Here is a 27,535-nt window from a genome sequence, read left to right on the forward strand (position 1 = left end):
TTCGGGCAAGAAAAACCTTCTGACCCTATGTGCGTGGAACCCAGGTGAGCTGCGTGGAAGGCATCGACTTACCAATCACGCTACACCCGTTCTCATTCATCATCATCTTTATTTTTGTATTTATTATGGGAACCTTAGAATTATTTCATTTTCATCGTAATCATTCTCGGTCGTGTCTTGCATACAACCCTTTAATTTTTAATTTGTACACAGATCAACTTGCACTTGCAAAGTGGAGAGTCGCATGGCTCGTTCTGTAACTTGTTGGGTTTGTTACCGGTGCAATTTAACGGCAATGCGGGACAGTACATACCCAACTGCCACTATAGTCAGCATGCAAAGTGCTTTGTTCTGGTATGTTTGATGAGGAGTAGCTTCCATCACGCTACTCGTTACAATTTCATCAACTGAGAACCAGCCCATGATTTCAAGTGATGATTGTTTCGCTTTACGACAATTTCAATATAATTTTTCGCTTTCGTTAGTCCTAGTAAAATTCTAGTTTCACTCTTTTTCTTCCCTAAACATCATATGCGTCACTAGTGCAGTTTGAAAGAGTTCATTTATTTGCTGATGAGTCTAGCTACAAGCGGTTTATGTTTTACAGACTCGATTTGCATTTTCCTTGCTGTTCAACTTAAATGTCACTTTGCCATTGCCAATATACAGGAACCCAACCAAAAAAAATTAACATACGAGCAAAACGGTGGCGTGCGAATAGATTCAGTATTAATGCTCAGTAGACTGTGTATTTGATCGGAAGGGAGAAATTTTCGCACGTAATTCTTACGTCCAATATACAACCAAGTGAAAACTTCCGTTTTCTATTATTTCTATTCAATTGTTGGACGTTCACAGTGCCTAGTGATAATACTGAATAAACTGTGTATAGTTAGAGTCACGAGAAAAAAGTGCCGTTGGACAAAGAAAACCACAGCCAATTTTTGCTTCCTTCTCGGAGGTTTTTTGTACTTTTGTGGTTTTGATACATCGATCGACGAGAATCAGCCGCGACGGCCGCTTCTATAACACTTTACCATGAGGGCGCCATTTCAAAATTTACCCTCGTTAATCTATTGTTTTATCTAACGTATCAATATAATTTTTGCTACATGCCATCGGAAATATGATCATAATTTTATAATAAAATTCTCAGTTGTATGACATAATTTCGAATCATTTAAAATTAAACTTGTCTGTAATATTTGGTACCAACGAGTATCAAAAAGAAAAAAACCCATGACGCCTGTTTACCTTTCTCGTATTTTGAATGCTCATAGCTCAGTGATCTGTTGAAGAATTTATACGAACTAACTACCAAAAGATAAAATATTTTCCGATTTAAACGTGTATTGCCACAACATTTAAGTGTTTCAATAGTACACTATTGAAAAACCTGTCTGATTTGACCCTTATTAGCACCAGCCAATCAATAGTCGTTCTGAGTACGAGAACAAAATTCCGCTACTACCCAGCTGCATCGCTATAAAAGTCGAATATTTCACCTTTTGTATCATTTCCTGAGCAACACTTATCGAAGCGAGATGTACAGGGGAGAGCAACACCGATGACCTCACACTTTTGTAATGAAGCCAGCACCGAACAGCAGAATTGTGCCGAAAAAGTCGCAACCGCCGCCGGACACACACCAAAAGCGCTGAGTCGGAATTTATTGTGAGTTAAAATTGCACCTACTGATTCCGCCCGAGATGAATTGTTTCACCTTTGGAATCCAATTGGAAATCACGATGAATTCCCATTCAAATTACGGACGAGTTTACCAAGTATACAGGCCAAGAGCCATCTCAGTTCTGTCTAAATGCAGATCCTTTTGATCGTGATAATTCAAAGCACTTTTCAGTCCCACAGATCATCAATCTGTATTTTACTTTCTTTTTTTTTATTAATTAAGGTAGCGCTTCGCCGTGGTCACGGGAGTTCACTGCCTATTCCGGGGTTTCACGCACTTTACCCAAAATTGTGAGAAAACGGGGAGGAAAACGGAAATTCCAAGAACATACGATTCTAGATAATTAATTTTTCTATCGATTCGTGTATAAATTGTGCCTGATAAACGTTTTTGTCGAAAGATTTCGTGCGTGTTATAAAAATAAATGAGTTTTTCCTTATTCTTTCGCACGCACACAATGTCAACGCATGCATTGGGGTGTGCAAAATGCCACATGCGGTAGACGCTAACAACATTTCTTTTGTTTTCGTTGTCCGTTCTCTCTGCGTAAACGTTGAATATAGATGAGTAGAAAGTGTAAGTAAGTGTTACTACTTTGTAAAATAATTTCTATTCATGTTTCAGTAGAACCAGAAATCAGTAATGATTTTCATCGCTACTAGCTTTGACGCTTTGTTGAAAACGTAGCACATCCCTACATATGCGAGTTGTTTATAGCGAGAAAAGGAAAAAAGAATACAAAATGTTTAACAAAACTCGCACGAAATCTCGCGAAAGAAAAGCTTTCTAACAGATATTTTTCGCCAAATGCATAGTAAAATCATTTACCTACAATCGTATGTTTTTGATTTTTCCTGAATCGGGTTAGTATTGGAGAAATTTGCAATTTAGGGTGAAATTTCGGCGACAAAGCAAGAGGAAGCAGTGAGTTGTCTCGCTTTGACCTGACCACGGCGAAGCGCTACCTTAATCTGTATTTTATTTCTCTTGAAAAATACAGATTTAAATGTTGCGAAAGGAAAGAATTTCTGTTTGGAGTGAGCGGGATTCAAAATCCGGTTTTGATTGGACCGACATGATTTATACATGTTTATGCTAAATTTTTCTATCATGTCTGGCATATTTTTCTGATCAGTGCGGTAAAACTTCATTTCAATCGAATAATATTAGATGAAAATGGAATTTAGCATATCCCTTCTCATTCATTTTCACTTTTGTTACCGAAGCTAACAGAATTTATCGTCAATTGAATATCCGTTCCTAGTCACTTGAATTTTTGCTGGCTCAGTTTGTAGTACCAAGTAGTCTACCTGTTTCATTTTCTTTTTTGCCTTCCTTGTCTTCATTGTGGGTAGTGAGCAAGTGCGAACGAATAGGCATAAACATCCACTCGATAACACAAAACTATCTCCGACTATAATGATAAATAGAGGGGGGCGGTTCTAATTTGAGTTTTCAATTATCACCAGCAAGTTAAAATTAAAATTGAAGATAATTTCGAAATATTAAACATGAAAACTGAAAGAGTGATGATTCATGTTTATTTTGTAATTGATATTTCAGTTATCATGACTGGTTCAACTTTCATCCATTATCTTGAATCAATTCGAATGTTTACATGAACCTCACTTTAAGGCCGTTCTCTCATTGAGTTGTAAGTGATATTTTGTTACTTCAAGAGATAAACTGACGGTGGTTAAACTGAGTTTCGGTAGAAAGAAAAACGAATGAAGGACGGGATGATACCCCTTCGCTGCGACAGTGAAGATAGCGTGTTAGAATGTGAAGTTTACTGCAGTAGAGTGATCGTCAGTGTGTGCACACATTCGATTTCAATTGAATTGAATGAAGTTTTACAGCACTGAAGCTATTTGTTTTTCTAGAAAGCTATAATAATAATAAAATAATAATAATAACAAAAAGACAAAATCTAAATTCTGAAAAGGAAATTTAAATTCTTAAAAGGAATTTTTACCACTTCCTGGGACACCAAAACCTCCAGCGGATCTGAAAACCCACAAGAGAACCAACTAGGTGCTGAGCTAGTAAGTCTCTGATGTTGTGGACTGGATTTTTGAAAATTTCAATATTTCCGACCCTCTTAAAAGCAAATTGGTCCCTGGAGTTGGTTATATTTTCAAGGAAGCAAGAATCAGCACAATTTCAGCTCCAACTAAGGGGTGAAACCATAGCTCAGGTCTTCACATTCAAATATCTCGGGGTCTGGTTCGACTATAAAGTCACGTGGGGATGTCACATTAAGTATCTGAAACAAAAATGCCAGCAGAGTAGCAAACAGCGATATTGTTAGTTATGGAATATGGCTGCTTTCACTTCTGATACACGGCGTACATCCATTTCATCATGCTGGAGAGAATTCAGTGTCGTTGTTTGCGTATTGCCTTAGATTACATGTAGTCGACTCATACGATGAGTCTAAAAGTGCTGGCAAGAATTATACCGCTGAAAAACCGATTCTGGGATCTCTCGTATCGTTTGCTTATCCATTTACAAAGTGAGAGCTAGAGAAGTTCATTAATGCTACCGAAACTAAGTTCAAAATAATTAAGACTAAAAAGTGAGGAGGGGAGTTTTTCACGTACCTACATAATACAAAATGCATGCAACTTCATTTTCACTAGCATCATTTTTCATTGATGCATTTTATGTGTTTCACATATTTTTTCAAACTCGGCTAACCTACCTCGCTCCTGGGGTTGGTTGGCCGATTTTTTTTCTCCACATTTGATTGTTAATAACTATTTCTCTAATTTTGTTCAGGAATAAAAAGATTTACATATGTGCTCAAATGGTGTATCTTCTGTAAGTCTTCTCTTGTGGGTATAACTTCTTCAACATTAAAGCTCGGCAAAGTACTCTATCCCGAAGCAAACTAGAGAAGGGAACAACACATTAGCATGTTATTATTAATACATTATTAAGCAAAACAAAATAAAGATTCCAATTCACTTTTGACAAATTCATTTTAAATCAAAAATGGTAATCAGTAATATATAAATATATAAATATATAATATATATATATATATATATATATATATATATATATATATATATATATATATATATATATATATATATATATATATATATATATATATATATATATATATATATATATATATATATATATATATATATATATATATATATATATATATATATATATATATATATATATATATATATATATATATATATATATATATATATATATATTGAATATTAAGAATCAAAATATTGAATTATATTATAAGTATTTACAAAATTCAATGGTGCGGGGGGGATAAGGATAGGGTTCTAACTTGATGAGCGATTTGCTGGTCGCGATGGTGGTGGTGGACAGTTGGGTTCCACAGCATCCTATACAGCACCGGTCTCGGGTGCCGGAATGGGACGGAGGTATCTGGAGGCCTTTCTGAGTGTTGAGGTCATTCCACGTGCCTTCATCCGCAGACGTACTATTCGTCGACCATGAGGGGGAAATCGACAAAGTTTGTTCACCCCCTCGGGATGATCACTCGACGGGAAGCGGGATCGTGTGTTGATGTACGAATTCTCTAACTTTACGACACGTTCACTGCCGATCCATATAGTCTCGCTTTTATGGTCCTGGTGACCTCACTTCACGAAATCCCACCTCTTTCTTAACTTTAAAACGATTTACTGTTAGTCGCACACTATCACTTCGCACGAATGTAACTTTTCGAATGTTTTAGAAAACCCACGCTCGAGGAACCGCGATCCCGTCACACTAGTGACGAGCTTTGCTATTAGCAAAAAAGAGACCGTGGTGAGTCATACCACCTCCTTTTATATCCCTGACTCTCCGTCTCTAAACCGGAACTCTCACTCTCTCAATCAGAAAGTAATAGAACGCACTATCTCTATCTGCAGTATCCAGTTGACGCCAACTTCCACAGGTAAACTCCTTCTCAGATGGCTCCTGAGCCAAATTCAAATTGACGGTTATTCTACCCTAGCTTATTTCTTAAATGTTCATATAGAGAGTGATTTTAATGATTGGATTTGGTTTCGCTCCTAGCTAATGATTATCAGAAATTAACGAGTTTTTTCTTCATTATATTTATAAACAATTCAAATATTATTCTGCTATTCGTATACAATACAATATACAATAGAGTTAAATGTTTGCCCGTATAATATATAATTTTATCTAACTTTAGATCACTCTCTAATTATTGTTTCAACGTTTCTTAAAATAATACAATGAAAGGAAAAATAACTTTTTTGGATTGAGCCATTTTTGGCGAGATTGGAACCCATTGGTTACACTTCATGACGGAAAAAACGGTTTATTAAAAAATCTAACCAGAAATAGTATAGAAATTCTGAAAATATAACTCGGCCAACCAGCCCCGGTCTCCCCTATCATTAAAACTTCGCCCAATGATCATTACTTCATTGTCACGAACAGTCTAAGTTCAATAGTGGTTCTCTGGTTCATGAATTGGTATTTCCTGGAGAAATACGGAAACATTTGAAAGCTATATCTGGACGGTCTTATTCAATATCGTTAGTCTGGGTCCCTTAGCATTGTCTCATTCTGGACAATGAAGAGGCAGACTCTTTATGTAAACTGGCCGCATTAGAAGGTGATATCCAAGAAAGACCAACGTGCTTGAATGAATTTCCCAGCATCTCTCGTCAGAAAACTCTTGAAGGTTGGACTGGGACGATGGCTACACTCCATTATCCCTAGAATATCAACGATACCTTGGTGCAGAGGGATCTACGGGAGTCAAGATTTCATTCGTGTTATGTCTCTGCTTATGTCAAATCACTACACTTTAAACGCACATCTCCGGCGTATCAAGCTCGTGAAGAGTGATATCTGCACCTGTGTCGAGGGTTATCAGGACATCGAGCATGTCGTGTGGTCGTGCGACGCCAGGTCGAAGCTTCTGGAATCCCTCAAGACCCAAGGTAGACCGCCTGAGGTTCCGGTTCGGGATGTGTGAGTGAGTCGCGATAGTTTATATATGCTTCTCATATACCAGTACCATAAACACATTGATATACAAGTGTAATCTGTTATATCTCGCTCAGAAAGTTCCTTCTATTCCTCGACGATGTTTAAACTGTGACTAAGCATAATCTTCACTCCCGTCTGTTCACCATCTTCATTGGAACTAACAAGACCTTTTCGTTCCCATACCTCCTTTTTATCCCATTTTCCAAAACATTTACTTATCGGTGTTTCTTTCATCCTTTTACGAAACATCACCATCATCGCCCACGGAAGGCCGCTCCAGTCGATGACCAACATGCCGGCAGGGTCTTCGTAGCCTGGGGGTGTTTCCCGCGGACCCACAAAAACAACAGGATACAGCCACCATCGAAGTACCCACGTCATCTGGACAATACCAAACGACCATTCACTGTCGACCACAAATTAGAGACTGGATCTCGCAGATTTGCAGTGATCAGCATACGACAATGTGAACCAAATACAACAACGTTATAATGCAATAAATTATCCTAGTCCTAAGTATTGTTAAGAAATACCCTCGGCATCTTAGAACTAAAGCAGTGTGCTTTATTAAATAAATAGTTAAATAAAAAACAACAACCTGAAGACTACTCAGTAAATGACTTCGAGACTACGATAAGTCTACCCACATTCTTCGGTAAATTCTTGAACTGATGGTCGCTACTCATACATACATACATACACACACATTATTTCACATGTTTTCTTCCTTGTGTTGTAACCATAGTATTTACCGACACTTCCCGAAGATTATCGACGCTTTTTAACAATGGATCAAACAAATTACACTAATGTAATCGTTCTCGGTCATGCCTAACAAGATGCATAAAACCCTGCAATTGCTCATTGAAGTATATCGCTTGTTTTGAACTTTTGGCTCAGTTGGAAATAGTTAATTAATTTCTGGAAGGATTACTCGAGCTACGAGCTCAACTCAACGAACTCAGTCGACTGACATATGACACAAGTTTTAATATTCGGTTTTCACGTGATTGCAATTTATTTCTATATGAGAAGGACAAAAAGTCGATGTTTGTGTAGAGCTTAATATCAATTGTTTGATTTAATGGTAAGCAGCTAGGCAAAAGTTTGAAAAAATGCAAAATATAAAGAACAACAACAACAACAGTTTTCTTACCGATATTATCACTTTTACCAAAAACAGATGAAAAATTGCTATCAGACACAAAAGTATTTTCAATGTTTGATGATACTGTAGTTGAAGGTGCTACGGTTGATGTGCCATTTGAACCTACAATCAAGAATAAGACAAATGAAATATATATTTCAGAACCATGCTTTAGATAAAACTACCGTTGCCTATCCACATGTTATTGATTGTAACCGCAGAAGTAGATATTACTGGATTTTGTGGGGCTCCGAACATATCCGCAAAAGGATTACCCAACTGAAGCAAGTCATCGGAAGCTTTGATAGCAGGGTCTATATGCTGACCATCAACAATACCGCCACAACTGTCATCACCACCAGCAAATAAGTCAACAATATTGGATTGTGTAGTAGGTGGTGGGGACAAGAAAGGATTTGTCATTGCCATATTAGCAGCACTGGCAGTAGGAGATGACAGTTTAGACTGAAATTATTGAAATTAATTTTACATTCTAGAATAAATTATATTGTTATGCTAATATCATTCTAAGGTGAAGTTATGTTACATTAAAACAATGAAATGCAAATTCTCCATTATACCTTGATGGTTATGTTTGTTAATATAACACTTGTTATATTTTTAGTATTCCATTTTCTGATGAGTAGTATTTCCATTAAACTTCAATTAAGTAAAATTTTCTCCTACCTTAGGTCTTGAAATTCAAATCAATTCTGAATTTAAGCAAACTGCAAATACCTATCTGCATGTTATATTAATAGAGCAATTGAGGTGTAACAATTGACATTTCTGAGCGGCTATCTATATTTCTAATATTTCTCGCATTGGTACAGGCGTACAAATAACTCAAATTTAAAACTTACTTTGTACTGGTTCATCACAGCTTCCTCTTCAGCCAATGCCTGAGCTTTAACGTTCTCATCTATAGAGCCATTGGAATGAGTATCGAACTTCGTAGATGCGGCAGCGGTTCCAAAAGAAGAACTAGTAGAAGATAGGGCAGTCACTCCACTCTTTACGTTTTTGTGATTGCTATTAAGTTGCATATGTAAAATGCAATATACGAAAAACAAATGAAAAAGGGAGTTCGGGGTGTGTAGGTGTCAACAGAAGAAAGAAAATGAATATAAAAGGCATTATTGTGTATACGTGCAGTAACAGAATTATATTGAAGTGATATGGTGTATTCGATTTGTGTCAATTGAAGCGGTCAAAAAATCATTGAAAAAATATAATTTATATGGGGTATTCCACTCAAAATCAGCCATCAAAATTTTTTTCGATTAAAAACTCAAAAATATTCGATGCGTATATTTTTATTTCAATATGATACGTGGAATTTTCGAAGAAAGAAAGTTCCATTTTTCAAAATCCTTTGTTTGTTTGGACTGTTTAGATTAATGTAGACTACTGACTTTGAGTAGATCATTGGTAAAGGCTATAGCAGAATAAGCATGTGAAATCTGCTACTTACAGAACACTTTTTGTTTTGCAACGAAGTGTAATGTCTTTTCTGACGTGCCGAACGCAAACGTGTTTTCTACTATTTCTGGCCGATGCAGGTATGGTCATTTAGGGGTTAGCCAAATTTTGTGCTAGGGGCACATAACCGATTTCATTATTTCTACGTTTCGTCTTTGACTCATCAGTGCAGAGCAGTTCAAATTGAACTGCTTAGTGCTAAACTCGGCAGTTCAATTTGAACCGCTAAGCAGACGTAAAGTTTCTGCTACTTACAGAACACTTTTTATTTTGCAACGAAGTGCAATGTCTTTTCTGACGTGCCGAACGAAAACGTGTTTTCGACTATTTTTGGCCGATGCAGGTATGGTCATTTAGGGATTAGCCAAATTTTGTGCTAGGGCCCATAACCGTTTTCATTATTTTTACGGTTCGTCTTTGACTCATCAGTGCAGAGCAGTTCTAATTGAACTGCTTAGTGCTAAACTCGGCAGTTCAATTTGAACCGCTAAGCAGACGTAAAGTTTCTGCTACTTACAGAACACTTTTTGTTTTGCAACGAATTGTAATGTCTTTTCTGACGTGCCGAACGAAAACGTGTTTTCGACTATTTCTGGCCGATGCAGGTATGGTCATTTAGGGGTTAGCCAAATTTTGTGCTAGGGCACATAACCGTTTTCATTATTTTTACTTTTCGTCTTTGACTCATCAGTGCAGAGCAGTTCAAATTGAACTGCTTAGTGCTAAACTCGGCAGTTCAATTTGAACCGCTAAGCAGACGTAAAGTTTCTGCTACTTACAGAACACTTTTTGTTTTTCAACGAAGTGCAATGTCTTTTCTGACGTGCCGAACGAAATTCATTTTAGTTGTTTGACGTAAAGTTGCCATAACTAAGTTCAGTTTTTGCAATGACTGAGCGGAAACATATATTGGAGAAGCCAAATGAATGAAAAACTAACAGAAAAGATGATTTTTACGTTTATATATATATATATATATATATATATATATATATATATATATATATATATATATATATATATATATATATATATATATATATATATATATATATATATATATATATATATATATATATATATATATATATATATATATATATATATAAATAGGTATAGAATTCGCTCAAACTTTAGAAAACTTTTCCGAGGCCCGGAGGGCCGTATGTCATATACCAATCGTTTCAGCTCGACGAACTGAACAAATGTCCGTGTGTGTGTGTGTCTGTATGTGTGTTGTCAACTAAGAGGTCGAGATCTCAGAGATGGCTGGACCGATTCTGATCAAACTAGCCGCAAATGAAAGGTCTCCCCGTCACCCAGAACGCTATTGAATGGTGTTGAGATTGGATATTTACTTTTTGAGTTTTGTGAAGTTTTATATCAAAATTTTTAGTTTTCTGACAGTATCTGTCACAATTGACCTTGAAAACAGAATATTTTTCTATACTTAGATTCCACACGGTAATAGCTATCCAACAAGCCATAGATTGTTAAAATCCGTCCATTTTCAACGGAGATATCGACATTTTTGTATAAGCGACTTTTCTCCCTATTCCAGCAATAGGAGTTTTGAGCGCTGTCTGGCACAGAAATGCTTGGGAGCAACATAAAACACAATTTTTATACTGCTACATACATTTGTTTCTAAGTACCCAAAAGACTGTGTACAGTATTCTTTTCCATGACATTTTGCCTCGTACCGATTTTAGCACGGTTCATTTTTGGCAACATAATCGTTCGAATATTGACATAACACATGGATCAATAAGTCCCGAGACTAAAGCAGAGATGGCGCTCGTAGTAAACCAGTAACCACGTCTTTCTAGAGTACTAACCTTTGCTTGAAACGGGTTAAAATTTTAAGTCGATCCGACCAGAAACAGCTGAGTTATCGAGGTTGGAGTAAAGTCGTTTTGTAGTTTGTTTAAAAAATGGAAAAAACCGAGTTTCGTGTTTTGATAAAACATTGTTTTTTAATGGGTAAAAAACCGTGCAAGCGAAACAATGGATATGTTATCCAGACTCTTGTCCATCAAAAGCAACGATTTGTCGGTGGTTCGCCGAGTTTAAACGTGGTCGTACCAACACAAATGACGCGGAATGCTCGGGAAGACCTGTGGAAGCCGTTACACCGAAAATGTGAGTGAAGTGACAATAATTATAATAAAAGATCGTAAAGTGAAGCTCCGTGAGATGACTACTGACTACTGGCTCTTTGCTGATCTTAAAAAAATGCTCCAGGGAAAATGATTTGGCTCAAATGACGAGGTCATCGCTGAAACTGAAGCTTATTTTGAAGATTCAAATGGAATCTAAGAATCATCTATGATTCAAATGAGAGGTCTTAAAATCATATAAAACATTTTACGTTTCAGACAGATCCGACTTCTGGTTTAGGAGATACAGGGTGATTAGTATAAAAATGTCCATTTCACATAAATTAATCAGGTTTATCGGGTTTGCAGATTTGGATAGTCGATTACCAAATAAATTTATTTCAGTTTAAGCGGTATTCGTTTTTGGATTCGGAATGTACCCCCAAATTTTAATTCGCACTACAATTTCTCAAAGTGAATTTAACTGATTTCGGTGTTTTAATAAAAAGGTTATCAGTTTAGAGTTTTAAACGAATGATCATGCTTTATTTAAAAATCACTTATTTATATCCTATCCTCTCCTAACTTAGCTAATTGGATTTTACAGTATGGATTGCTAAAAATCCGGGGGGAGGAGTTAGAACGCGCAGCGTAAATCTGATTTAACCAATGACATGTCTCAGTCATTGTAATGTATTTGAGTAGGAGAGAGTGAGTAATGTTTCTAGGCAAGTGTGTGAGTGTGATACGGAAAGGGGAGGTTGAGAGTAGTCAGGTTTAACTCTCGTGAGTGTCGGTTCGAGTCAGTGTGTTTTCCTGGGTTACTGTTATTCTAGGTCATGCCATATGGCACTGTTTGAGAGAGGTGTGGAACGTGGAGAAACGGGAAATGACATAACTGTTTTGTTTTTGGGTGATATTTGATGCTTATGTTTCCTTATTTATTTGTTGTGGTGTTTTCGTTGAGTCGAAGTAAGTGCAGACAATTTAATCGCCTTATGTAGGTGAAGTTTATATTTCAAGTGGGTTTCTGGGTTTCATGACTTGGTGTCGAGTGGAAATTTGTCGAGTACGTGTTTTATGGAAATTTGTCAAGTGCGTGTGGTCTGAAGTGTGGGAAAGGTTTAATCTTGAATATTTTACATGGTCTGAAATGTATGAGGAGATTTAGTGTTACATGCTCATATTACAGTGTGATTTTCGAATATTTTTTCAAAGCTCAATCATTTTCTCAAAAAGGCAAATCGAACTTCAAAAACAAAAACTTAACTTGAGGTCTTAAGGTCCCATACAATTACAGATGATGAGTTTTCAAAATTCATACCGATACAGAAGATGTAAATTGTTTGGCGTATTAATGTATGGTCATTTGAATCATTTTGGGTTATTCTAGTTCCTGAATACCGGCTCTGGAAGTACCATAAATAATGATGAAAAACTCTAAAGTGGAACTTACTTCGACATTTCATGGAATGTTCAATCGATTGTCACACGTCAAGATTGAAATTCGATACGATTTGCAGTTTCGACATTATAGGGTAATGAATGTTTAAAATCGCAATTTGCCGTTTGAAACGACGATAATTAAAATAATGTCATGAGAACTAAAACACCTAAGAATATCCATGCAAAAAACACATGCGGATTGATAAAAAAAGGTATCATCTCACTGTTAGGTGGATTAGTCACGTTTTTGGAAAAAGATACGCTCAGAGACAGGACTCGAACCTGCGTTCCTATGCATTCCGTGCATACGCGCTACCATTTCGCCACTCTAAATCTTGTTTTATTCACTCTAAAACGCCAGACAGACATAGTAGAACGTACATCGAACATGGTCTACATCCCGACTTATGTGTACAAATTATAAATACACTAACCACCTCAAAGATATCGATGTTGGTTTCGTTTGAAATCTTGTGTGACCATTACTTTTTAGGATTCTCGAATAGGAAAACGGTAACCGGTATAGCCGAGTTCAGTTTACTTGTCCAACCAACAAGCCCTTAAAGCATTTAATGACTAGTCATACGTGCGAATAAGTGAAAGTCATCTTCGAAATAATGAACCAAATAAGCAATGTTCAGCGCCTACCGTAAAGTACATTTTCTATCGCACTAATGTACATTTTTCTACAACGGCAAAGTACATTTTTCTACCGCCACGAGCTACTTTTTTTGTGGTACAGTAGCGCGAACAAGGAGGCAGTAAAATGTAGAAAGATATGATTTCTACCTACTTCGAACGGTTGTGATTACAGTCGTAGTTTTTAACGCGATACTGCTTCGCACGCCTACTGTAATAGAATTTTAGTTTGGATACATCAACGCGATACAGTTAGAAAAATAGAAAATGTCGATGTGGGTAAGCAGACTACAGTAATAAAAAATGGGAGGTAGTTTGCATCCTTGGTTGTGACACATTTTCGCCTATACTATTAATAATAATTATTATTCCACACTTTAAAACATTACCTCCAGCCACCAATTTTTTTTTCTATCTAACTAATTTTTATTTTCGGTTAAGAACTCAAAAATAATGGATACGCATTTTTTTTATTTCAAAATAATACATGGAGCTTTCGAGAAATGATTTTGCGAAGTTCCGCATTCGCAAAAAGAGCTTTTTTCAACAGCTTATACTGAAAAATCTAATAAAGATACAAAAAATTGTCATGAAGTGCCCGAAAACTCAAGACATGAAATGTACGTCTTTTCCTTAGCTTTCAAATAAGCGATTCCAAATACAACCTTATTGTTTTTTTATAAGAGAAACCTGTTTTAATCCACCTAGTGATGTAATGATGCCTTTTTCATATCAAACATACTATCATATACAATACTGTGGTATTCTTCAAAATAAAATTCTTCGAATATTGAAAGATTAATCGGAATCGGTTTATTTGACCATAATAGCTTTCATTTGAATATAAGTTTGTGAAAATCGGCTTAGACATTTTCGAGAAAAGTTGGGCATTTATTTTCACATATTTTTGCACATTTTTCCCCATAATACCGGATCCGGAAGTGCAAAAAACGCTACATACACATACGCACACACACACACACACACACACACACACACACACACACACACACACACACACACACACACACACACAAACATGCACACACAGACATTTTGCGTACTCGACGAACTGAGTCGAATGGTATATGACACTCGGCCCTCCGGGCCTCGGTTCAAAAGTTGGTTTTCACAGTGATTACATAACCTTTCTATATTAAAAAGGCAAAAAGCAAAAAATTTACAAACAGTTAAAAAGTTTCAAACTTGGGCCTAGTTCCTCTCGGGGGTTGGAGGTTTTATTAACAGCAGACTGTTCGGGACCTCGTAGAGGTTCAGAATTTACTTTTCCTTCCACCAAATGTGATCCTCAGCAGATTGTTCAGCATTACTTAGGGGTGCAGAATTTACTTCTGCTTTTATGTGTTTTAGTGTCGTCAATTTTTCCCATCCTCCTAGTCCAATCCTTTCCTTTCAATCCTTCCCTCTTATATATCGGGAAAATTATGCTAAAAACAAATTGATGGCAAGGCACAAATCTCCAAATATCAAGGGGAACGTGCCATTTGAGCCAATTTGTTCTGATTCCTGATTCCACAACATAACATTTGCAGTTTTTGCAGCATGTTTAAAATAATCAACATTATTTGATTCACTTTGTAAACAAAATGCTGAACCCACCAAACACTGAAATGATACCTGTTTTGACATGAATACGTCTCACTTTACTATGGACAGCCTTTCCGAAATTCGCATTGTGAAAGAATAAGTAGAACTTAATCGTGAATGTTTCGTGCAGCGACCCCATGTAAAGTATCGATACGTATTATTGGTGTGAAAATGATCAGGTGATGAAAATGATGCATTATGAACGAATAATTCCACTGCTCCCAATGAGGACGTCTTCGCAGCCGAAAAGAACCACACAAACAAAATGCTAGTGGAAGCAAATATATTCCACATATGCACAGATGGTACAGCGAGCTGGTATTAGAGTCTTCATGAAGCACAGAAGCCGTGAATAGAATTTTCTCTCTCGTGGTCTGAACGTCGTTTTTCTCACAAAACAATTCATTGCAAGCAAACTCTCTTCACGGGGCTAGGAAGTGATGAAGATTATATATTCAGTTTTCGCTAACAGAGTGATGACTGGCTTTCCGAACGCGAACGACTGTTGCATATCACTAATTTAATTCGTGTCAAGTTAGTAGAGGGTAAGAATTTTTAATTATACTCGAATATTATAAACATAAGTAGCTGGAGCGAAGGATTAGCGATAACTTTCTGTCGATTTCAGTAAATATTGCAAACAAACAAATGCTTCGTTTGCTAGCTGCTAGAAAGAAACTAGCTCCTGCACTCTTGTTACTTCTGTAAATCAAATTCCTGCTGAATAGCGTTTAATTGGGTTTAATCGAAATTGTGCATCAATCAATAGTTAATCAACCAGTAGGATAAAAAATAAGTCTTTTAATCAGTATTGCGCATTGAACATTTTTTTAAATTGAATTTTCATTGTGTATTGCTATGAGCTGTGAGAGCTGTGAAAAACACATGTTCCCATTACAGTAAAACCTTTATTCTAATAGAGGCTCTAGCGGTGGCAGTGCACACAAAATGAATTTCTGTATAAACAAATATGAATCGCGTTCGGATCTCGAAGAAACATGCGACAGTTAAGAGCCAGTCATCAGTCTGTTAGCGAAAATTGTATATACAGGGTCCGGCACTCGAAGTGTAACCAATTAAAAAGGCCATAAATTCAGTTTGGAAAATTACTTTTACTTAATTCAAAGTACAAAATGTGTAAAAATAATACAAAACTCAGAATCAATTCACTTTTGCTCGATATGACCACCTTTTGCCTTGACTTGTTGACTTGAGAGAGCGAAGGAGTTGCTTCGTTTGGCCGAAAGCGGTCAATTTCCGAACATTGTATTTTCTGACGAGAAAATTTTTCCAATTGAGCAATTCGTAAACTCTCAAAACGATAGGGTTTACTTGACCGACCGTTCATACGAGAATTTGAGTCATCGATTGGCCACCAGCAGGCAGCACCCGCAACAGATAATGGTTTGGGCCGCTGTAACCGCAGATGGGCGCTCTCCAATCGTTTTCATCGAGCCTGGCGTCAAGGTAAATGCGACATATTATCGGGAAAGTATTCTGGAGGTTGCTTTGAAGCCGTGGGCAGACAAACATTTCGGTGGCAGACCATGGACGTTTCAGCAGGACTCGGCACCGTCTCACAAAGCTCGAGTGAACCAAGAATGGCTGAAAAACAACATTCCGAACTTCATCACGTCCACACAATGGCTCTCGAATTCACCAGATGCGAATCCAATGGATTATTCTCTTTGGGCCATTTTGGAGAGCGAAGTCCGAACTAAAAGATACACCAGTCTCGAGGTGTTGAAAAAAGTTATTGTCCGCGAGTGGGCCAAAATACCTGCAAGTCACATTCGGCCAAACGAAGCAACTCCTTCGATCTCTCAAGTCATCAAGTCAAGGCAAAAGGTGGTCATATCGAGCAAAAGTGAATTGATTCTGAATTTTGTATTATTTTTACACATTTTGTACTTTGAATTAAGTAAAAGTGATTTTCCAAACTGAATTTATGGCCTTTTTAATTGGTTACACTTCGAGTGCCGGACCCTGTATCATCTTCATCACTTTCTAGCTTCGTGAATAGAGTTTGCTTGCAATGAATTATGGGGCTAGACCTTGTCTCTTACCGAGAGAAGAAGAAACAGTAGTATGGGTGAATATTGTTTGCTCTACTCCATTCTCGTGCAGCCATTCCAATAAAGGAACAAGGCTCACGCTTCCTCAAAAGCGACATGGTTCATAAAGTAAGTATATTCATGAACATCACACGCCGTGAAGCATGTACTCATCTAAACTGCTTCGTTTATCCAAACCCTTAAAATGATAGAATGTTAGGCGGGTGCTTCAGCATCGCGGTGATGTAACGTTTTTCATAAGATATTCACCTAACCAGAGATCATCTTTGTAGAAACAGAAAATGAAAATTATAGAATGATAGTACTCAAGAGAGAGCAAGGATGTGAATATATAGAACGGAAAAGGAGAGACGTGACAGAGGGTCATTTAAGAAAGCAGAAATCTTTTAGTAACATAACTTTAACCTTTTACCAGAGGAGTCGGGCTTAGGCATCTGAACAATGCGAATCACCCAAGTCTCTGGTATGTCGGGAAGTAGTGATAAAGGTCTTTTACCATTTACTTTCCGAACCGGCGAAAGAAAAGTTACTAGAAGTTGTCACTTTTTTACTTGCGACGGCCTTATGACACACAAATGAGTTCTTCACTGCATGGATATTTTTTTTGTCGTGAATACGACTTACTTTACTATGGGGCGCCTTTTCAAAATTAGCCATATGGAAGAATGGGCAGAACTTAATCGCGAATATCTCGACTTGTATTAATGGTAGCAACATAATTCTTTCACCATTTCATCAAAAATATGATCAGGAATTCAGGATAATATTTTGAACAGTGTGCGATAACCACAAACAACTCAAAAATTAAGTTTTCTTAAAATTTGAAAACAACGCGGAAAACTTTTTACTTTCGCTTGGGTTTTTCGCGCAAGGACGACGATTTTGAGATAGTCAGGCACATATCTTCAACTGAATGCGTATAAAAGGGGAACCGTGGTCGAAAATCGATCATTTCTTCTTGTGCGTTCGATGGAAGCAGACGTCGTGGGAGTGGAATCATCAACCAGCAGCGAGAGAGAATGCACCTTCTGCGTGGTTAATAAAAACCTCAAACGCTCAGGTCGCATCTCTCATTCGCTTGCTGGCCATCGAGGCGCGAGGACCTTAACCAGCAGCAGCAGCGGGAGTTAACCAGCAGCGACGGAGAATGCACCTTCTGCGTGGTTAATAAAAACCTCAAACGCTCAGGTCGCATCTCTCATTCGCTTGCTGGCCATCGAGGCGAGAGGACCAGCCAGCAGCAGCAGCGGGAGTTAATCTTTCCACCAGCAGCGAGAGAGAATGCACCTTCTGCGTGGTTAATAAAAACCTCAAACGCTCAGGTCGCATCTCTCATTCGCTTGCTGGCCATCGAGGCGCGAGGACCAGCCAGCAGCAGCCGCGGGAGTTAAACTTTCCACCAGCAGCGAGAGAGAATGCACCTTCTGCGTGGTTAATGAAAACCTCAAACGCTCAGGTCGCATCTCTCATTCGCTTGCTGGCCATCGAGGCGAGAGGACCAGCCAGCAGCAGCAGCGGGAGTTAATCTTTCCACCAGCAGCGAGAGAGAATGCACCTTCTGCGTGGTTAATAAAAACCTCAAACGCTCAGGTCGCATCTCTCATTCGCTTGCTGGCCATCGAGGCGCGAGGACCAGCCAGCAGCAGCAGCGGGAGTTAATCTTTCCACCAGCAGCGAGAGAGAATGCACCTTCTGCGTGGTTAATAAAAACCTCAAACGCTCAGGTCGCATCTCTCATTCGCTTGCTGGCCACCAAGGCGAGAACCAGCAGCGACTGAAACTGGATTCTGAGTGTTATTGGATCTAAATTTAGGTCTTGAACTCAGGGTCCAGTTCTCTATTCCAGACTTCTATTCGGTTGTTCTTAAAACCATAATAATACTCCTAAAGAATTATGCGGAATTTACTTTACTGTACCTCTATACAGCCCATTTTTGTCGTGAATACGACTTACTTTACTATGGAGTGCCTTTTCAAAATTTACCCTCTGAGAGAGTGACAAGTTTTTGATCGTGAATATCTATTGTTGTATCTAATGAATCAACATAATTCTTGCGACATGCCGACATGGAAATATGATCACAATTTTATGATAAAATTTTCAGTTTTGTGACATAGTCTCAAATAATTCAAAATTAAACTTTTCTGAAATGTTTGGTATAAACGAGTATCAAAGAGGATAATTCATAAGGCGCGTTTGCCTTTCTCGTATTTTAAAAGCTCATAACTCAGTGATCTGTGAAAGGATTTATATAATCTAACTACCAATAGAATCAAAATTTTTCAATTTAAACGTGTATAGCAAAAGCATTGAAGTATTTCAATAGTACACTATTGAAAAACCTGTCTCATTTGCTCCATGTCAACACCAGCCAATCAGAACGCGTTCTAAGGAAGAGAACAAAATATCTGCTGCTGTACAACAAATCGTCCGGGAAAAATGTTCCGAAAAGTGGTGAATATCGCAGTGAGTTCCTCAATTTGGTGCTTGTGAATGCTAGAAACGAATCCCTACAGCATATTGATAGTTTCTTTCAATAAATTATGCAAATCCGAAATGAAATAATCGACAATAAAATTCTGTATGCGGCTATTTTTATAGCCGTTAGGACCGCCCATTAGTGAAAAAGCTACAAACGAAATCACATAAAAGGAAATCTCTTAACAAAAATTCAGTCAGTTTGGATTCTATCGCCACTGCGAGCAGATGTGTTTTGTGTCGTCTGCACAGCTAGTTTCGCTTTCGACAAGAGCGATTACGTCACAGCTGCCAGTCATTAGCATTGGAAAAAAAAACAACGGTGGAGAGTATTGCACAATATCAGCCGTTCTAATGGCTCTAAAAGTTTTCTAAAGAACTATTAGGATTTGTTGTTTGCAAATCGTAGGGAAATATCCTCAGTTTACTGCAAATCAAGAACAGTTTGCTTAGATTTGTGCACTTTTCGCTGTGTGAAATTCACAGTAATCGAGATCAAGTGAAGCTTTCTTTGTTTTTGCGAAAAATGTGAAAAAGGGGAATGCGTGCATAATTCATACAATTGATATTCGGAAGTGTTAAGGAACATGTCAGTTGTTTTCGTATTCACGACATCCAGTTATGTCTCTGACATTACCCACCCGCCTTTCTTTATCCCTATACGGCTAGTTGAACATCGGAATGGAAGGTTTGTTCGAACTATTGCTTATGTGCCTAGAGTCACAGCGTGTTGGCTGTTTAGTCCAGGTTGTAAGCGGCGTTCAGCAGCGCTCCACTCACCGCTACCTGATGGAAACCCATCATATTAACTTTTTTACTCTTTCTTTTTGACAACCAAGTCAATTTTTTTTTTCTTTTTTATGCGATGTTCACCTAACCAGAGACCATCTTTGTAGAAACAGAAAATGAAAATTATAGAATGATAGTACTCAAGAGAGAGCAAGGATGTGAATATATAGAACGGAAAAGGAGAGACGTGACAGAGGGTCATTTAAGCAAGCAGAAATCTTTTAGTAACTTAACTTTTACCTTCGAGCAATAGTTCGAACAAAACTTCCATTCCGATGTTCAACTAGCCGTATAGGGATAAAGAAAAAAAACATCCATGCAGTGTGTGATAAGGCCGTCGCAAGTAAAAAAGTGACAACTTCTAGTAACTTTTCTTTTGCCAGTTCAGATAGTAAATGGTAAAAGACCTTTATCACTACTTTCCGACATACCAGAGACTTGGGCGATTCGCATTGTTCAGATGCCTAAGCCCAACTCCTCTGGTAGAAGGTGAAACTTAAGTTACTAAAAGATTTCTGCTTGCTTAAATGACCCTCTGTCACGTCTCTCCTTTTCCGTTCTATATATTCACATCCTTGCTCTCTCTTGAGTACTATCATTCTATAATTTTCATTTTCGGTTTCTACAAAGATGGTCTCTGGTTAGGTGAACATCGCATAAAAAAGAAAAAAAAATTACTTGGTCGTCAAAAAGAAAGAGTAAAAAAGTTAATATGATGGGTTTCCATCAGGTAGGGGTGAGTGAAGCGCTGCTGAACGCCGCTTACAACCTGGACTAAACAGCCAACACGCTGTGACTCTGGGCACATAAGCAATAGTTCGCACAAAACTTCCATTCCGATGTTCAACTAGCCGTATAGGGATAAATAAAAAAACATCCATGCAGTGAAGAACTCTTTTGTGTGTGATAAGGCCGTCGCAAGTAAAAAAATGACAACTTCCAGTAACTTTTCTTTTGCCGGTTCGGATAGTAAATGGTAGAAGACTTTTATCACTACTTTCCGACATACCAGAGACTTGGGCGATTCGCATTGTTCAGATGCCTAAGCCCGACTCCCCTGGTAGAAGGTAAAAGTTATGTTACTAAAAGATTTCTGCTTGCTTAAATGACCCTCTGTCACGTCTCTCCTTTTCCGTTCTATATATTCACATCCTTGCTCTCTCTTGAGTACTATCATTCTATAATTTTCATTTTCTTTTTCTACAAAGATGGTCTCTGGTTAGGTGAATATCGCATAAAAAAGAAAAAGGAAATATTGACTTAGTCGTCAAAAAGAAAGAGTAAAAAAGTTTTTCATAAGGTAAAAACATCAACTTGCGAAGTCCATGCACTCCAAGGTTAGGTAAATAAGCAATACGCTGCATGTTTTCATCACCGCGTGGTGTGTGTAAACACTGGCGGAAAAGAAAAACATGTTCTGCAACTAAGGTTAGCCCAGATCGTATGACTGATTGATTACGTAGTAAAATAGAACTTGAGAGCTATCTCTCACTGTTCTAAAAGAATTCGGGCCTAAGTAAAACTTAGGTGCTTGTTAAAAATCACTGGAAAGTTTATTAGTTAGGTAGTTCGCATGAGATAATTGTATGTCAAGGACGTCGACCCGTTGACGAGAAGAGGTTAGTCAGAGGAAGTTGGTAGAAGTGAGTCTATGAGAACAGATCGCAGATAGGAAGGTAGTCCTCATCCCGTTGAAGTTGAGCCAGATTGGAATAGTCCATGTTTGCTCGATGGTGGTCTGGTAACCAGTTGATGACACCCGAAGAAGTCACGTCAAAGGAAAACTTTTACCATGAGTGTAGTTGTTATCATCTCAAGTTGAGGCAAAAATGGAAAATTTAAATAAAATTCGTGATTAAAATAAAAATAAAATTGTTTACCAGACAGAATAAAAATCACTAACCACAGTTACGTAGAGCTCGGTGAAAAAAGATATAGTGTAGGAAATATATATCATCAGTGACGTGAAGTCAAGTCTTGCATCTGCAATCGTTTATTTATTTATTTAATTATTTTTTATATTAATTCATCTGGAAATAAAATAAGTCTTAATGAATACATCAGTGAAGTTATAAAATATTAGATCTCAACACTCTGAATAAATCTATGTGACGGTCATAAAAAGTCGGTCGAAGCAGTGAACAGTATGCAAGTAATGGGGATCTTTGAAGCCACGTTCGTTCGTGACAATAAAACCCAGTTGTCGTGTCGCTTTTGAAATCAAAGTTGAGCGATGTATATGGAAAGTAAATTTGGCATCCAACGAAACACCAAGGTCATTAACATGATCAACTCTGAACAATGCGAATCACCCAAGTCTCTGGTATGTCGGGAAGTAGTGATAAAGGTCTTTTACCATTTACTTTCCGAACCGGCGAAAGAAAAGTTACTAGAAGTTGTCACTTTTTTACTTGCGACGGCCTTATGACACACAAATGAGTTCTTCACTGCATGGATATTTTTTTTGTCGTGAATACGACTTACTTTACTATGGGGCGCCTTTTCAAAATTAGCCATATGGAAGAATGGGCAGAACTTAATCGCGAATATCTCGACTTGTATTAATGGTAGCAACATAATTCTTTCACCATTTCATCAAAAATATGATCAGGAATTCAGGATAATATTTTGAACAGTGTGCGATAACCACAAACAACTCAAAAATTAAGTTTTCTTAAAATTTGAAAACAACGCGGAAAACTTTTTACTTTCGCTTGGGTTTTTCGCGCAAGGACGACGATTTTGAGATAGTCAGGCACATATCTTCAACTGAATGCGTATAAAAGGGGAACCGTGGTCGAAAATCGATCATTTCTTCTTGTGCGTTCGATGGAAGCAGACGTCGTGGGAGTGGAATCATCAACCAGCAGCGAGAGAGAATGCACCTTCTGCGTGGTTAATAAAAACCTCAAACGCTCAGGTCGCATCTCTCATTCGCTTGCTGGCCATCGAGGCGCGAGGACCTTAACCAGCAGCAGCAGCGGGAGTTAACCAGCAGCGACGGAGAATGCACCTTCTGCGTGGTTAATAAAAACCTCAAACGCTCAGGTCGCATCTCTCATTCGCTTGCTGGCCATCGAGGCGAGAGGACCAGCCAGCAGCAGCAGCGGGAGTTAATCTTTCCACCAGCAGCGAGAGAGAATGCACCTTCTGCGTGGTTAATAAAAACCTCAAACGCTCAGGTCGCATCTCTCATTCGCTTGCTGGCCATCGAGGCGCGAGGACCAGCCAGCAGCAGCCGCGGGAGTTAAACTTTCCACCAGCAGCGAGAGAGAATGCACCTTCTGCGTGGTTAATGAAAACCTCAAACGCTCAGGTCGCATCTCTCATTCGCTTGCTGGCCATCGAGGCGAGAGGACCAGCCAGCAGCAGCAGCGGGAGTTAATCTTTCCACCAGCAGCGAGAGAGAATGCACCTTCTGCGTGGTTAATAAAAACCTCAAACGCTCAGGTCGCATCTCTCATTCGCTTGCTGGCCATCGAGGCGCGAGGACCAGCCAGCAGCAGCAGCGGGAGTTAATCTTTCCACCAGCAGCGAGAGAGAATGCACCTTCTGCGTGGTTAATAAAAACCTCAAACGCTCAGGTCGCATCTCTCATTCGCTTGCTGGCCACCAAGGCGAGAACCAGCAGCGACTGAAACTGGATTCTGAGTGTTATTGGATCTAAATTTAGGTCTTGAACTCAGGGTCCAGTTCTCTATTCCAGACTTCTATTCGGTTGTTCTTAAAACCATAATAATACTCCTAAAGAATTATGCGGAATTTACTTTACTGTACCTCTATACAGCCCATTTTTGTCGTGAATACGACTTACTTTACTATGGAGTGCCTTTTCAAAATTTACCCTCTGAGAGAGTGACAAGTTTTTGATCGTGAATATCTATTGTTGTATCTAATGAATCAACATAATTCTTGCGACATGCCGACATGGAAATATGATCACAATTTTATGATAAAATTTTCAGTTTTGTGACATAGTCTCAAATAATTCAAAATTAAACTTTTCTGAAATGTTTGGTATAAACGAGTATCAAAGAGGATAATTCATAAGGCGCGTTTGCCTTTCTCGTATTTTAAAAGCTCATAACTCAGTGATCTGTGAAAGGATTTATATAATCTAACTACCAATAGAATCAAAATTTTTCAATTTAAACGTGTATAGCAAAAGCATTGAAGTATTTCAATAGTACACTATTGAAAAACCTGTCTCATTTGCTCCATGTCAACACCAGCCAATCAGAACGCGTTCTAAGGAAGAGAACAAAATATCTGCTGCTGTACAACAAATCGTCCGGGAAAAATGTTCCGAAAAGTGGTGAATATCGCAGTGAGTTCCTCAATTTGGTGCTTGTGAATGCTAGAAACGAATCCCTACAGCATATTGATAGTTTCTTTCAATAAATTATGCAAATCCGAAATGAAATAATCGACAATAAAATTCTGTATGCGGCTATTTTTATAGCCGTTAGGACCGCCCATTAGTGAAAAAGCTACAAACGAAATCACATAAAAGGAAATCTCTTAACAAAAATTCAGTCAGTTTGGATTCTATCGCCACTGCGAGCAGATGTGTTTTGTGTCGTCTGCACAGCTAGTTTCGCTTTCGACAAGAGCGATTACGTCACAGCTGCCAGTCATTAGCATTGGAAAAAAAAACAACGGTGGAGAGTATTGCACAATATCAGCCGTTCTAATGGCTCTAAAAGTTTTCTAAAGAACTATTAGGATTTGTTGTTTGCAAATCGTAGGGAAATATCCTCAGTTTACTGCAAATCAAGAACAGTTTGCTTAGATTTGTGCACTTTTCGCTGTGTGAAATTCACAGTAATCGAGATCAAGTGAAGCTTTCTTTGTTTTTGCGAAAAATGTGAAAAAGGGGAATGCGTGCATAATTCATACAATTGATATTCGGAAGTGTTAAGGAACATGTCAGTTGTTTTCGTATTCACGACATCCAGTTATGTCTCTGACATTACCCACCCGCCTTTCTTTATCCCTATACGGCTAGTTGAACATCGGAATGGAAGGTTTGTTCGAACTATTGCTTATGTGCCTAGAGTCACAGCGTGTTGGCTGTTTAGTCCAGGTTGTAAGCGGCGTTCAGCAGCGCTCCACTCACCGCTACCTGATGGAAACCCATCATATTAACTTTTTTACTCTTTCTTTTTGACAACCAAGTCAATTTTTTTTTTCTTTTTAATGCGATGTTCACCTAACCAGAGACCATCTTTGTAGAAACAGAAAATGAAAATTATAGAATGATAGTACTCAAGAGAGAGCAAGGATGTGAATATATAGAACGGAAAAGGAGAGACGTGACAGAGGGTCATTTAAGCAAGCAGAAATCTTTTAGTAACTTAACTTTTACCTTCGAGCAATAGTTCGAACAAAACTTCCATTCCGATGTTCAACTAGCCGTATAGGGATAAAGAAAAAAAACATCCATGCAGTGTGTGATAAGGCCGTCGCAAGTAAAAAAGTGACAACTTCTAGTAACTTTTCTTTTGCCAGTTCAGATAGTAAATGGTAAAAGACCTTTATCACTACTTTCCGACATACCAGAGACTTGGGCGATTCGCATTGTTCAGATGCCTAAGCCCAACTCCTCTGGTAGAAGGTGAAACTTAAGTTACTAAAAGATTTCTGCTTGCTTAAATGACCCTCTGTCACGTCTCTCCTTTTCCGTTCTATATATTCACATCCTTGCTCTCTCTTGAGTACTATCATTCTATAATTTTCATTTTCGGTTTCTACAAAGATGGTCTCTGGTTAGGTGAACATCGCATAAAAAAGAAAAAAAAATTACTTGGTCGTCAAAAAGAAAGAGTAAAAAAGTTAATATGATGGGTTTCCATCAGGTAGGGGTGAGTGAAGCGCTGCTGAACGCCGCTTACAACCTGGACTAAACAGCCAACACGCTGTGACTCTGGGCACATAAGCAATAGTTCGCACAAAACTTCCATTCCGATGTTCAACTAGCCGTATAGGGATAAATAAAAAAACATCCATGCAGTGAAGAACTCTTTTGTGTGTGATAAGGCCGTCGCAAGTAAAAAAATGACAACTTCCAGTAACTTTTCTTTTGCCGGTTCGGATAGTAAATGGTAGAAGACTTTTATCACTACTTTCCGACATACCAGAGACTTGGGCGATTCGCATTGTTCAGATGCCTAAGCCCGACTCCCCTGGTAGAAGGTAAAAGTTATGTTACTAAAAGATTTCTGCTTGCTTAAATGACCCTCTGTCACGTCTCTCCTTTTCCGTTCTATATATTCACATCCTTGCTCTCTCTTGAGTACTATCATTCTATAATTTTCATTTTCTTTTTCTACAAAGATGGTCTCTGGTTAGGTGAATATCGCATAAAAAAGAAAAAGGAAATATTGACTTAGTCGTCAAAAAGAAAGAGTAAAAAAGTTTTTCATAAGGTAAAAACATCAACTTGCGAAGTCCATGCACTCCAAGGTTAGGTAAATAAGCAATACGCTGCATGTTTTCATCACCGCGTGGTGTGTGTAAACACTGGCGGAAAAGAAAAACATGTTCTGCAACTAAGGTTAGCCCAGATCGTATGACTGATTGATTACGTAGTAAAATAGAACTTGAGAGCTATCTCTCACTGTTCTAAAAGAATTCGGGCCTAAGTAAAACTTAGGTGCTTGTTAAAAATCACTGGAAAGTTTATTAGTTAGGTAGTTCGCATGAGATAATTGTATGTCAAGGACGTCGACCCGTTGACGAGAAGAGGTTAGTCAGAGGAAGTTGGTAGAAGTGAGTCTATGAGAACAGATCGCAGATAGGAAGGTAGTCCTCATCCCGTTGAAGTTGAGCCAGATTGGAATAGTCCATGTTTGCTCGATGGTGGTCTGGTAACCAGTTGATGACACCCGAAGAAGTCACGTCAAAGGAAAACTTTTACCATGAGTGTAGTTGTTATCATCTCAAGTTGAGGCAAAAATGGAAAATTTAAATAAAATTCGTGATTAAAATAAAAATAAAATTGTTTACCAGACAGAATAAAAATCACTAACCACAGTTACGTAGAGCTCGGTGAAAAAAGATATA

General features: G+C 38.1%; 1 protein-coding gene across 1 annotated transcript in view; it reads right to left on the reverse strand.

Annotated features, from left to right (window-relative positions):
- The window catches only part of LOC131439201 (uncharacterized), a 600,687-nt gene that overhangs the window by 192,819 nt on the left and 380,333 nt on the right, over nt 1–27,535 (reverse strand). Inside the window, exons 2-4 of the mRNA XM_058609943.1 lie at nt 8,717–8,885; nt 8,039–8,318; nt 7,863–7,976 (exon numbers count right to left, since the gene is read on the reverse strand). Coding sequence (XP_058465926.1) covers nt 7,863–7,976; nt 8,039–8,318; nt 8,717–8,731 — 409 coding nt within the window. The 5' untranslated portion in view covers nt 8,732–8,885. The remainder of the gene's footprint in view (nt 1–7,862; nt 7,977–8,038; nt 8,319–8,716; nt 8,886–27,535) is intronic.

This window comes from Malaya genurostris, chromosome 3, assembly GCF_030247185.1.
Source record: "Malaya genurostris strain Urasoe2022 chromosome 3, Malgen_1.1, whole genome shotgun sequence".
Classification (NCBI taxonomy): domain Eukaryota; kingdom Metazoa; phylum Arthropoda; class Insecta; order Diptera; family Culicidae; genus Malaya; species Malaya genurostris.